This window comes from Oryzias latipes, chromosome 7 (genome assembly GCF_002234675.1).
Source record: "Oryzias latipes chromosome 7, ASM223467v1".
In the NCBI taxonomy this organism is placed as follows: domain Eukaryota; kingdom Metazoa; phylum Chordata; class Actinopteri; order Beloniformes; family Adrianichthyidae; genus Oryzias; species Oryzias latipes.
In genome coordinates, this window is record NC_019865.2 from 32847024 (window position 1) to 32861552 (window position 14529).

General features: G+C 43.8%; 1 protein-coding gene across 2 annotated transcripts; it reads left to right on the plus strand.

Annotated features, from left to right (window-relative positions):
* Positions 1 to 2709: 2709 nt before the first annotated feature.
* Positions 2710 to 12892, plus strand: LOC101161557 (tumor necrosis factor receptor superfamily member 14-like). Of its 2 annotated transcripts, XM_023957083.1 has the most exons (7): positions 2856 to 2871; positions 2959 to 3346; positions 3463 to 3558; positions 7559 to 7681; positions 7748 to 7903; positions 7971 to 8055; positions 12095 to 12892. In XM_023957083.1, the coding sequence occupies exons 2-7, from the start codon at positions 3310 to 3312 to the stop codon at positions 12255 to 12257; spliced, it is 660 nt and encodes a 219-aa protein (XP_023812851.1). In that variant the 5' UTR covers positions 2856 to 2871; positions 2959 to 3309; the 3' UTR covers positions 12258 to 12892. The 2 variants fall into 2 exon arrangements, with proteins under 2 accessions (XP_011475969.2, XP_023812851.1); XM_011477667.3 differs by having other exon boundaries at positions 2710 to 3346.
* Positions 12893 to 14529: the final 1637 nt, after the last annotated feature.

Consider the following 14529-nt stretch of genomic DNA (forward strand, 5'->3'; position numbering starts at 1 on the left):
CAGACCCCTTCCGGCCCCTGGCTACGCCTAGAAAGTCTGTCCATAAAAACTATGAACAGAACCATGATCAATACAATTAATGTATGTATATATATGCATAGCATTGCATCATAACTGTACAAAACAAAAATAATAGAGTGATAAAGATATTTCTTTTACCAAAAATCAAAATTCCCAAAATGAAATTTTCACCATGTACCGGCGATGCAACCTCTGACTTGAGACGCATGCCGCAAAGTCTTTCCACTGAAACAGCAAAGTGCGTGCATGCTAGCGAGTCCTTTCTGTTGCTACATGTGCACTTTTCAATAAAGTTTATTAAAATAAATGCGTTGAACAACAATACCTGGCCCAACCGCTAGAGGTCTCTAAAAACACGTTCAAAACAATCAGCCCCTTAGCAGAAGATTTAAAATAATAATGATGATGGATTGGATTTATCTGCGCTTTTCCAGACGCTCAAAGCGCTTACAATAGCTGCGTTTCCATGGACAAAAGTAATCGGAAAGAACGCCTGATCAGAAGAAAAATGCGTCATGTAAACACGCCGTTTGCAAAACTCTACACCGATCAGACTCGTTCGGATCAGAATTTCTTTCCGATGGAGATGGGTGGGTTATACCGATTGTTGATACGATTGTTGTTATTGTTAACAGTTCATTCCGATCGTGTGTCACTACTGCTCTGGTTTAACGTCACACATAGACAGTGTTTTGCTACAGAGAAGCTTTGGAGCTCAAACAGGACCGACCGGCAGCTCCGTGGGAGTGAACCACGTCTGTGAGCAGAGCAGTCGGACTTATAGCTTTTTGTTTGGGGGGGGGGGGTGCTTTGTTACGTGTGTGCGCCAGAAGGGAGGCTTCCGACCCGCCGCTCTGGGTTAGCTGCTGTCAGGAGAACTGTGTGTCCGATCAGAGCTCGGAGTCGGACTTCCAGCTCAAACAGCGGCTTTGGGGCGGTTTGGGAACTTTTCAAAGCAGAAATGTCGCTCAGTCCTTAGAAACCGTTCAAACAATCACGTGGATTTGTGTTTCCAGTCGTGTCCCGACTAAATAAAAGGCTGATGTTATTCCCACATATTTACATGCAGCCAAGATGCAGGTTGCAGTATTTCCCGCATGGATTTTATGTCCATCAAAGGCTAAATGTTGTTAGTCCGTGTTAGCCTTCTCCATCCCTTCTTCCAGCTCCGTTCTTCCACAAAAAAAGCACTGACCACACGGATTAAAATTAAAATGAGCGAACAGGCACTTCATAATATTCATAACATTAATAAAAGCACATTAAGAAGATCATCTCGTATGTTACCGAGCTGCTCCATAAATGTATATAGCAGCAAGGTTTGTTTACAGCGGGACTCATTTCCTCTTCCGGTATTTTCAGCACTACTGTGGATGTGCAAAGGATTTATTCCGACTGAAAGTGTGACCGTGGGAACGTTTGTTATAATCTGAAAAAGTTTTTCTGGGCCCATGTACACGGTTGAATTCTAATCTGACCATTGATCCAATCAAGATATTTTACACATGTAACCGCGGCTACTGTGTCGATTGTTCATTCACTCTTCTGTCATCCTTGGTGATGGTAGAGGCGTGGCTGCCAGTTCATGCCCACGGTCCCCCTGACCATCACCAGGATCATTCATGCATGTGATGTTAATTCCTCGCCATGGATATGGTAATTGCCCCATTTCCAATGTTCGTTCCCCTCCCCTAAAACACTATGTTGTTTTATCAGTTACAGCAGCTCTGGATTAGTTATTATGGCTCTGCAGAAAGAAAATATTTCGAAAAACAAACATTTTGAAACAAATGTGGGAATGACAGAAAACCCTCAAATGTTTTAAGATAAAATGATGTTTCAGTCATTAACAAGTTTTTTTTCTTTTTTAAATTATGTCACTGCGGTATCAGGATGACTCAGAAGCCGTACCAGATGACCAGTGATTGTCCGGCAACACCGACGCATTGGCTCACGTGTCGAGGCCTCCAAGTGAAACCCCGTGGTGGTGCGCGTATCCCTTAAGGAGAAGTCACGTGACCGATAAGCCACTGTCCTGCGTGTCACAGAGGAGCCACACTAGGAAGCACGTCTACCAGCAGTGTTGCCAGGTTATGCGAGTTTCTATGGAGTGATATTTTTGTCACCACATTGCACACAAAACTTTCTTGAGTTGCAAATGAAAATATTAAAGGAAAATGTTAAATATATATATATTTGTAGAGAAAATTTGATTTAGGCAGTTTCTGCGTCAATTTGGCGGTTTTTAGCTAGTTTTATTGTAGGTCTCTAAGCTATCTTTTATTTTGAAAGATTTTTTATTTTGAAAAATAACCGGAGATGCTCGGTTACATTACTGTCACTTGGGTGCTAAATCAGTCCAGCGTTTAACAGAGTAGGTAGGGAAAAAAACTATTTTTGATGCCTCGGACGAATGCCCAGCTTCAAGCTGTTAAACGATTCTCGCGCTTGTGCGCTCGTTTCCCCCGCCCACGTGTGTTTGACCTTTTATTTTAGTTCAAGTCCAAAAATATTTATTTTGAACAAGAGAAAAAAATGTAGAATAACAAAATAAGACAAGACAAATTCCATCTTCTTCGACAAAGACGGAATTGATGAGGTCATCGTGCTTAGTCTATTTTGACTTAAATGAGACAACAAAACTGTCGACTCCAAAATATATGTACTCTTTAATGTCCTGATATATATATAAAAAAGTATTTTTTTCTATAAGTAAAGATAATAGTTTAAATTAAAGTCCTAAACCAGAAATCAGTCATCTGGGCAGTCAGCCCCTCCTTGCTGTGGTGGAGCCAGCAGCCCCCCCGCCGCCCCTTTCCGGCTCCAGAGTGGGGCCGCCTCTGGACGCAGGTTGGTGTCTTCAGGTCATGCAGGAACTTTGTCGTTAGCTGGACGACTTAAAGAGCTGAAGCGATTCTTTCTTCATCACCTCTTCAGTCTGAACCACACGTTCCCTCTCAGATGACGTCACTGTGTCCATGATGATGATGGACCGCTGCGGTACACGGGGCTCGTTTGCGTGATGGACGTCTGTGCGGGACAGGGATGACAGGACAGCTTTGGAATGGGAGACATTCGCTTTATTTGTGCTTCCACCTCATTTCATCAAACATGGAGCCCAATCTGCTGATTTCTACTTCTCCGGTCATGGATCTGGCAACACGACAGTCTTCTCTAACTTTGACATGGCGGCTCCTCGGTCCGGACAATCTACGCCAAAACTCTGTTTATAAAGGCTCTGATTGACAGGTGGCTGTAACTTTCCGTAACGTGTCGCGATGAAGTAACATGGTTTCCCCGCTGCTGCTGCTGCTGCTGCTCCTCGGTGAGTCTCAGAAACGTCCCGAAGACCTGCGGGTAGACGGTCCCGGGAAAGGCGGGGTCTCGGTGCTTCGTCGGTTCTGGGGTTTACGGGTTCTCCCTGTGTGCTGTTCTCCTCAGTCTGTTTGGCTTCAGTCCTGTCGGAACCAGCGTCCAGCTGCGGGGCCAAAGAATTCCCCTCCAGAGACGGACAGTGCTGCCCGATGTGCAACAAAGGTACAACAACAAAATGGAGGATTCTCTGCCGGAAGTACCTTCTTCCGCAAAAAGTAGCGCAGTTACTTCGTCTCGATGTCAAACAGCCTAGACCTCACAACAATAACAGCAATAATAATAAAACCATAATTATTCAGACTTCAACATATTTTAGTTTCAGGCGCGACAGGCGCTGATGTGTTCAAGTTCTGTCGGAACTTTAGGTTTTGGTCTAATTTAGTAATAAACCACAGAACAAAAGCAAGAGCTACATTTATGAGAGGCGTAGCAAAGCAATCATACTGCTCTTCATAGCAGCAGGAATCTAAAGCTTCATCTGTGCAGAGATGCGTTTACGTTCCCCCTGAGGGACAGCTCTGTTCTGCGCAGTGTTGCCAGATACTGTCACAGTTTTCCAGCCTAAAAGTCATCTGAAAACCGCCAGACCTAGCAAAAAACCGCCCGGGGGCGCCCAACCCAAACACAGTGGCGGTTCTACACTAACTTACTCACTGAGCGAGTTACTTCACCAACGCCACCCCCAGCACACATACAAATTTGACAACATCCTTTTGTGTTCCCTATCTTCTATTCAGCCATTTTACACAAAATGCATGAATTCTGTCAGAGGGATTGGATCTAAAAAAAAACTTATGGTGAATGTCATTTTTAGGTTTTAAAAAACATTACAAACTAAATCATAGAACCCATCAGTGGGATGACTCCAAAAATATTTGGCATTTCCCTAATTTTGTGCAACACCAACAGTAGAAATCCTCCAAAAAAACTAAAAATAATCTATAGTTTATTTCTGATCTCATAAAGTGCAGCTGTTTTCCTGCATTACCTGCTGTCTTTATGTCAAATGCTGACACCAACTAAACCACAGGCAGACAAAGAAAGCATTGATGGAAAATAAAGACATCATCAAATTATCTACAATAGTTGGTAAATAATGACATTATTAACATGAACTGCTGAGGGATCCAAGAGCACATGATCATCCAGGTGTTGCATAATGGAGGCGGAGCTCCTCGCTGCCTGCGCCCGCCACCCCCCTTCCCCCTCCTTCCTTCTGACACACGTGGTTCCGTGTCTATGACGGGAGGCGCGGCTGCAGCCCAGAGTTAATTGTTAGACTAAAAAAGACTCCCAATTACCTGTTAATGTTATTCACCCATCCACCGGTGAGTTGCGCCCCCTCTTGAATTTTAGTACTTATGTTCCAAAGACTACCTCAAACAGGTGTGGGCACAGGTGTCTTGCAGCAGAGGGCGGTGGTCACGTGCACGTTGGGTCTGCTGTGTCGGAGCAGGGAACTGTGGGAAATGCTCCCCATTGCCTGCTCTGGTTGAAAATAGGTTGAGCGCGGGTTTTTCTTCTGCCTGATTCCTTTTCGTGTGGCTGTTTTACGTTGTTTCACTCTGAGTTATTTCATCCTTTTTTTTTTATGCACCATAAGTGTGGAAAGGGGGGAGAGGATGAGGAGATGGGTGTGATTTTCCGCAACAGATGTGTCAAAAATACAAACGCAACGTGCTAGTTGTAGCAGGCATGTCATAATAAAAGTTGACAGTCTCTTCTTTGACTAAGGTATAACTTTGTGTGTAACACAGCGGGCGCGGAAAATGCCGCCTCCTATGAATTGCCGCCCTGAGCCACCACCCACCTCGCCCATATCAAAAACTGCCACTGCCCACACACACATATCAGAATCTTTTATTGTCATTATGCAGTGCACAATGAAAGTGTTTCCTGCAGTTTTTTTCTAATAAATATTACAAATAGATAATACCAAAACTGCTGTGTAAAAAAAGATGAATATCTCACACATGGAATGAGTATGGCATACTCACGGTTGCATAAAAGTGGAACCAGAGCATAGTCGACTGTGTAGTGACAGGGGATTAGTGGCTTATGTTAAGACTGGTGGTGGGGGGGGGGGGGGGGGTACCGCCTTCCTGGACTTTCTAAAGTCCACAATGACATTCTTGGTCTTGGAGGTGTTCAGGACGAGGTTGTTCTTGGCACACCATCCTATTAGGTGCTGGACCTCATATGTGTATGCATGTATGTGTAGGGTTATACATACATGCATAAACGGGATCAGGAGAAACCAGCCCTGTGTCCGAATTACCGCCCTAACCCCTACAAAGTGCACTATATAGTGCACTATATAGTGCGTTCGCCATTTTGTAGGGGTGTCTGAATCTACAGTTCCAAAATCGAGTGCACTAGAAATTTCACTCATTTAGTTTTTCACATTTTTATGCAATCTTTTTGTTCAACCCATGGAATAAAAGCTGAAAGTCTGCACTTCAATGGCATCTGAGTTGTTTTATTTAAAATTCACTGTGGTAATGTACAGAAACTAAATGAGAGAGAATGTGTCTCTGTCCTGACTGTTTATCCCTTTTTTGGTTTCAGGAGCCAGTCCCGGCTCCTGTAGGGTGAAGTCGGGTACACCCTAGACCAGAGGTCAGCAACCTGCATGCGGCACATGCGGGTCTGTCATCTCTGTTGTTTTGTAAAATAACTACTATGTTCTAAGAATGTCGTGGTACCTCTATGTCAAAATCTGATGAACTCGGGGAGGGGCATGTCTGCCCACAAGTTTTCTTTTTTTTCCTCTCAGTTTCCCCATAAAATTAATGAAATTTGCTCTAGAGCGCCCCAACTATCGTATCAACCTTCTATAACCGTATTTAGCGCTCTGTGTAGAACTGACTGAGGAGCGGGGGGGGGGGACAACTTAGCTGCAGATGATGTGAACAGGTGGAGAGAAAAAGCAGGTAGAGAGGCAGGGGAGGGGCTTTGACTTAACGAGGGACAGCAAGCTTTTCACTGGCGGATGTCAACTGCTTTGACTCGTTTTGCATGTTCAGTCACTCAGGGCCCAGCCACTTAAGCAAATGTATTTCTTCACTGGCAGTAAGACCAAAGTCAGCCATGGTGCTCTGAAATGTAGCCTTCCAGCTTAAATAAGTTTCTGATTTATCGTCAAATTTACTCAATCCTCAAGTCACCAGCTGACTTTTCGCCAGAAATCTGACAAGACCGCTGGTACCACTGTCAATAACTGGATAATTAAATTGTGGCACATTAGGAGCAAAACTCTCTTGAGCTGGGTTTCTCTGCAGGGCTGACTTGCCCCCATCTAGTGGCGATAAGTGGTATTGCTTTGCCTCTTGTTTGTGTAAGAAGGTGAGAGAACTGGTGAAGGTTTTACTTGTCTCTGGTCATGACAGATGTCATCAGGCTGAACAAACATATCAGTCTGTCTTTGAGTGGGTTCAAGATAGTCACATTTGTTTATGTAGTAGACAACTTTCTGCATGGGTAAGAACTCTAACTCTCCACTTTGCTCTGCAACTTCAAAGTTGGCTGCAGCAGACTCCATCACTTGTGCAATGGCAGCATCAGCTTCCTTCTGGAGTTGATATGCATCTAGAGTTGCTTCCAAGCGAGCCTTTTCAGTTCTGATGTAAATTTCTCTTTCTGCATATGCTGATCTGGCTTTAGCAGCTTGAGCTTCAGCTTGTGCTTGCGCGGCAGCCATACTTCCTGTTGTTGATGTAGATCAGTGTTTTTCAACCTTTTTTGAACCACGGCACACTTTAACCTTGACAAAAATCCCGCGGCACACCAGCTTCCAAAAAAACAAAAAAAGCAGAAACTCATAGTCTGTATTGATGTACAGAAATCATCAATTATCGAAATCACAGAAAAAGCTACAAGAAACGCTTTAATAAGTCTGTTCAGAGGAATTTAGTTCAAATAAGAGAGCCTGTCTTCTGCTGAATTATTTGAAGTTTGTCATTTTATCTGTACAGAACATGTCAGTGAAGATTCTCGTTCATCCAGGTTGTCTGGAAGTTGAATCACAGCCACTAGACTTAAACACGTATTTGTTTTGCTGCTTAGGATGAGCTCAGGATGATGACTCAGCTCCAAGACGTTGAGGGACTCCTGGTCTCAGAGTTTCCTCTGCTCTGATGGACATGAATGTGTTTTCCAACAGGATCGTTTGTCAGTCGAGACTGTTCAGACGTCCTGGGGACCAAGTGTCTTCCCTGTGAGGAGGGGACCTTCACGGACCAGCCCAACGGCCTGAAGAGCTGCTCCAGCTGTTCTCTCTGCACAGGTACACATCCAGCAGGAAGCCTGCTTCAGCGTCTGAAAGCCAGAGTCTGATGGTTTCCTCCTTCAGGTCACGGCCTCGTCACCAGGCAGAAATGCACCAGGACGTCAGACACGGTCTGCGGCGTCGTGGACGGATACTTTTGTCTGGTTTCGGAGAACTCGGGCTGCAGTTTGGCAGAAAAACATTCCCAATGCAAACGCGGACAGCAGACGAAGGAACCAGGTGAGTCCTGCCTCTGTGGAGATGTTCTCCTGCAGGAGAGTCAGCTGAAGATGAGGGTTTCTTTCAGGGAGCAGCACAGCCAACACTGTGTGTGAAGACTGTCCTCATGGCTCTTTCTCTGAGGACGGACTGAACTGCACTCAGTGGACAGAGTGAGTAACCTTCATCTTCATCATCCATGTTTGAGCCTTCAAGATCCATCAGAGCTTTGAAATGAATCCATCCTTGATGCTGTAGACAAAGAATCCAGGAAATCAGAAATTTTCAGAATTTATTTGTATAATGGAGCAGAAAATGAGGATTTATTTCCAGAATCACAATCACAATCACTTTATTTGCCAAGTAAAGCGCATGTACAGGGAATTTGTCTTCAGTAACTTGTGCTCTCGTGCAAACTAGCAAGGTAAAGAAAGTGTGAGGGGTAAGACAAACAAAAGGATAAATAATAAAAAAGAAGACAAACAAAAAAGAATTCTGTTCCTTACAGACAGATTTTTTTTTGAAAGTTTTGCATATGGCGAGTGATTGGAACTGTTATAAACACATTAAACACATTCATCTTTTTCTGCTAGTCCTGTGTTCAGACTTTCCTTCTTTCCTTCAGACTATTCTTTCCTCTCCCACCGCGCCTGTCACTGCCTCTGCTGCACGTGGCACGCGGCTCCCTTTACACACACAGGCGTGGGCTTTCAGAAACGCACACACATCCTCATTCTACAACAGAAGTTTCCGTCTCGCGAGGAAATACGACAAATTTACTGCTTTCTAATTGTTAATTTCCATTGTATTCATTCCATTACAAGCTGCGTATGTTCTTGAGTGCGCGACACGGCCGCCCACGTAACACCAAACTTGAACGCGCGGCGTGAGATTTCCATGAATATCACCCAGGGCTCCAGACTGCGAGCAATTGGTCGCATTTTGCGACCAAAATTTGAGAGTGTGCGACTGAATTTTACATCCAGTCTCACATGCGCGACCATTAAATTTGCCTCCCCCACCCTTCGTATTTTTTTATACATTAAACGTGGAAGGGGCACTTCAATGATCAATGAAATAATCAATGAGACGCGAGCGCACACGCACGCAGGCAGACACACACACTCGCGCACATACTCATGAAACGCGAGCACACACTCGCGTGACGCCTGTGTGTGAGGCGGCCACTGCGTGTGAGAAGAAAAGGGAAAGCCACAGTGAGTGGCTAAAATGCGTGGAGGGGGAGGGGCCTAGAGATAATCGAGCGCGCGTAAACATCTGTGGGAAGGAAACGGAGACAAATATCACAACCTGATATGTGCGTCTGAGCTATGAGTAAGTGAACTATTGATTCGTTCTTCCGACCTGCAGCTAGTGTACCAGTGCCAGAGTGTTCAGCAGGGGTCTCAAACTCGCGGCCCGCGGGCTATTTGCGGCCCCCAAGATGATATTTTGCGGTCCCCGCCTTAATATGAAAGTTTAATGTAACTGCAGCCCGCCAGTTTGTATGAATGACACTTTTTCATTGTCGTGCGTGGAGCTGACCAACCAATCACAGTGGGGTAAATGACTCTTGGGGGCGGGACAATGACCGGGCTTGAAAGCAGGACACCTGACAGCCCCCTCCCTCCCCGGACCACATTAAGTAGTTCCTTTCTTTCCTTTAGAACGTATTTATTCGCTCGTAATTTTCTAAATACATGCAGTCTGTGCTGAACTTTTCTCTGGGTCACACAGACCCGGAGGAAGGTTTAGGTTTAGGTTTTGGTTACGGTTACGGCGGCGCATCAAACGGTTTCTGCACGGCTCCCGCGGGAGTCGGGTCAGCTGAGGTGAATAAATGTCCCACACCTACATGCGTGACAGCTAACGGGGGTTGAACTTTAAACACGCTCTAGCAAAAACAACATTAGTTTTAGACACACGGAAAACACGTGGGGAAAATGCAACGATAGACGTGTTTGAGATGAACCGGCGGCTCACCTGGATCGTTGGGGAGACCAGGCCGGGGGGGGGCTGTGAGATGAAAGCGAATCTGCAGCAAGACTGAAGGAGAACAGGAAGTTGGAGTTGTCCTTAACATTTAATTTAGTTTTAATATTCCTCTCCCCCTTAGTATGATCTGTGTTATTATATATTTATTTTACGATTATTTTAATGTTTTGTGATGTATGTAGCCTTTTTTTAATGAATTGGTATTTTAAATTATTTTAATTAATCACTCAACTACAAAAACCATCAGGACACATGTCCCATAATGCATTGTTTTGTAGCCTGTAGGGCAGCTTTCAGTCAGTTCAGTTTCCAGCTGTGTCCGGGTAGGTTTGCCCCTTGCTCCCACCCCTTTCTCGCAATATTTTTGTGATGATTGACAGTTGATGTTGGAGCAAAAACAAAAATATATGTCTCACACCAGGTGATCTGTGCAGCGTTGAGTCCACCTGGGTGATCTCAAACACGCTTATTGTGCATCTTGGCTGCACCTATTTGGTGTGACCAAGATAAATTTCCATCCGTTTTCTTTACTTATTCGTACTGTCATGACAGCGATGGTGATGTCAGTTTACCTTCTTGTTGCATCTTCAAAAGTGCAGATTAAAATGTGACACTGAATTTTAAACAGCACATTGTAATTTCTGCATCTATTATTAAAGTATTTATTAGTAATACAGTGGAAATTAGTAGATTTGGTTAGAATGTTGATTTACGGTATGCGCCCCTAAATTTTCTGGTTGTGCCCCTAAAATTTTCAGTTAGGGGCCACTGTGCTCCTGGTGAAAAAAGTTAGTCTGGAGCCCTGTCACTACATGTTTTGTTTGGGAACTTTTTTGTGCAGCGCAACGTACATGTCTGTATAAATACAGACGGAGGAAAGAGTCCAGAGGAACTGGACAAAGACCAGAGGAGAGCTGGGACCACAGTAACAACGGTTACTATGGTAACACGCCACATCTGCATGGATTCAAGTCCTCCAAAGGTTCTCCTGCTTAAGTAGAACATGTCCAGACCCGTCTAAAGTTCTCCAGAGACCATCTGGGAGATCTAGAGGAGGACTGGGAGAAGGTCATGTGGTCAGAAGAAGCTCTTTGGTCCAAACGCCACCCGCTGTTTGGAGGAGGCAAAATGCTGAAGACCTCCATATCCACTGTGAAGCATGGGGGTGGACGCATCATGGTTTGGAAAGAGGACAGGACGACTGATCCGTACGATGGAAAGGATGAATGGGTCCATGTGTGAAGAGATGTTGGAGAAAAACCTTCTTCCATGTGTCAGAGCTTTGAAGGTGAAGCGTGTCTGGATCTTCCAGCATGGGAACGATCCCAAACACACAAAACAGCGTCTACGGAAAACATTCCAGGGTTCTGGAGGGTTCTGGTCGTTCTCTGGACCTCAGTCCAACAGAGAATCTGTGGAGGGAGCTGAAAGTCTGTGTTTTCCAGCCAAAACATCAGAGCTCTGGAGAAGATGGACCACATAGCAGCTTCACTGCAAACCTGCTGAAGATCTACATTAACCTTTGACCTCTGTCCCTGAAACCAGGGTTACATCATAAGTACTGAGGTGACTTCTGTTAGTGAGCAAACCTGTACTTTCTGCTCCATTCTACTAATAGATTCTTTCCAAATCCTGGATTCTTGTTTCCATTCTGTCTGTCACAGTGATGAACATTGCAGACCCGACTCAGCTGTTTAGATGGAAATGCTGCAGAATCAGAGAATGACTCAAACCTGATGCTCCCCACTGTAAAGAAAACAAAGTTTAGAAGTCTGTGAAGTAAAAACCAAAGCAGTAAACTGTGATGCAGTTTTCCTCCAAGCTCTAAACTAAATTGGATCTTCTCTTTGAAGTGTCTTTGTATGAATGGATAACTGCTGATTGTAAAGTTTTGTGTGTTATTCTTGCTTTGGTTCCTTAGAATAAACCATTTTAAATCTAAAAAATTAAATCATATCTTAGAAAAAGTGGTCTTTGGTTCCACGTCCAGCTTCATTTAGATCTTCACAGAGACACAAACCATCAGCTGGTTGCAGCAACAGTTCTGTGCAGACGTGGAAATGAGCAATATTTCAGAAGGACCCAAACTATCATTTTGTGTAATTCTAAAGTTTGCCTTGATTTCATGATGTGAGCTACAGTTCATGCTGCAGGTTTACTCTCCATGCTTCAGTCTCAACAGTTTGCAACAATCTAAATACTGTTTTCCTCCAACAGATGTTCAGAAAATGAGAGACAGGAGACGGATGGAAGTTCAGTCAGTGATGTGGTCTGCAGCTCAGCATCAAGAACTCATATCGCCGCATATTTCTCCTTAGGCCTGTTTGTTGTACTACTTATTGCAATTTCCTTAAAGGCTTATGTGGTTCCTTTCTGCTGAATCCAGTTTCATTTTAAAAAAAATAGATACAAAAGAATTAAAAGACGAGAGTATTCATTTGAGAAATGAAACCTGTTTTTAGACAGGCTAAATAATCAAAAATATTTCTGTTAATATTTGACTCTGCAGTTTTAAAAATGAAGCACAAACAGCAGACATGTTGATGGTGACTGTTCTAAAAAAGAAATGCTTCATGAAAAACTTGAAAGATGTTCCTGAAGATAGAATCTTGTTTTTTACTTTGGAAACCAAAGTTTAGGTTTAAAGAAGATAGTTCTTTATTCAGTGTGTTGATGAACAAACAAAAACTTCACTCAGAAGATTTAAACAATGTTTAAGGAATGAAACGTATCACTGATGTATACATTTATTTTTTATAACTATGCATTTACAAACTAAACACTGAAGAAAAGTTTTTTTGTACAGAACATAACAATTTATGAAGAAAAAGTGAAAAAAGTCGGGTTTATTGAAATTCTGGGAACTAGTGAAACTTAAACAGCTCTCATCATGTCTAAAGCCAGAAACAACTTACTTCCAATAAACTAACCACAAATGTTCAAGGACAGAGATGGGAGTTACAATCTCAGAAATCAGCTGGACTTCAAAAAGCAGAGCATTCACACTACAAAAAAGAAAATGACCCATTTGTGGTGTGGATTTATGGAACGGACTGGTTGTAGGTTTAAAACAAAAACCTACAGGATGTCAATAGCCACGTTTACATGGGCAAAAGTAATCGGAATGAGCGCCTGATCGGAAAGAAAATGCGTCATGTAAACGCGCCGTTCGGAATAGTCTGCCCCGGTCAGACTCGTTCAGACCAGAATTTCTTTCCGATGGAGATAGGTGTGTTATACCGATCGTTTATCCGATCGTGGAGCATGTAAATGGTTCATTCTGATCGTGTGTCACTTCTGCTCTGGTTTACGTCACGCATAGACGGTGTTTTGCTGTGAGAAAGCTTTGGAGCTCATACGGGACCGATCAGCTGCTCTGCGGACGCCCCGTGAAAAGCGCCGCTCCGCTCTTGCCCCACTGGCTCTCCCCTCTCTTGCCCCCCGACGCTCACTCGGTCCACTGGCACCCGAGTGAGCAGAGCAGCCGGATTAATAATTTTGTGTCAGGGGGGGAGGATGCTTGTTACGTGTGCGTTTTGTTCTGTTATGTGTGGAAGAATTCAGACTGTGAGCCGTCCCGCCGCTCTGGGTTAGCGGCTGCAGGACTCAGGAGGAACCGTGTTCGAACAGAGCTCGGGCCGCTAGCTCACAGAGTGGCTTTGGGGCGGTGTGTTAACCTTTCAGAGCAGAAATAAATGTCGCTCAGTCCTTAGAAACTGTCCAAACAATCATGTGGATTTGTGTTTCCAGTCGTGTGCCGACAAAATAAAGGCTGATGTTATTCCCAGACATTTACGTGCAGCCAAGACGCAGATTGCTGTGTTTCTTGCACGGCCCTGGATTTTGTGTCCATCAAGGCTAATGATGTTAGCCCGTGTTAGCCTGCCCTAACCCTTCTTCCAGCTTAATTCTTCCACAAAAAAGCACTGACCACACGGATTAAATATAACGATGAGCGAACAGGCACTTCATAATATTCATGACATTAATAAAAGCACGTTTGGAAGATCGTCTCGTATTAGGGAGCTGCTGCACATGCTGTCTGTCTGTGGCAGTGGTTTGTTTACCACGGGACCTACTTCCTCATCCGGGTGATTTTACACTACTGCGCATGCCCAAATCATTCATTCCGACCGAAAGTGTGACCATGTGAAGGTTTGTTCTAATCGGAAAAAGGTTTTCTGTGCCCATGTGCACGGGTGAACTTTAACTCGACCATTGATCCGATCAAGATATTCTGCCCATGTAACCGCGGCTACTGATGGATCCGTTCAAGGCCAAAAATGCTGGATAAAAACAAACGTGTCACTTCTGCATAGGTGCTATGCAGATTGTAATGTGAATATTATGACCAAATTGTAAATAGAAATACGTAAATCATCAGGTGTTGTAAAAAAAAAAAGGGCAGAGTCATACATGATTTCTCTTCAACCCGCTCTTTTTCAAGCACACCATCTTGTTTTATCTATTTTAAACTCTAGTGTGTTTATTTTCATTTGTGTTTGAAATAAAGAAAATTGAATTGAATGTTTAATTTTATTTTTGAGTCATTTGATGCAGTTACGTTTTGAAAATGAAAAAGCATTTCTGTTCATCCATGTTAATTGTCAAATTAGACATTTCTAAATGAATTTTGCTACATATTTACCAGA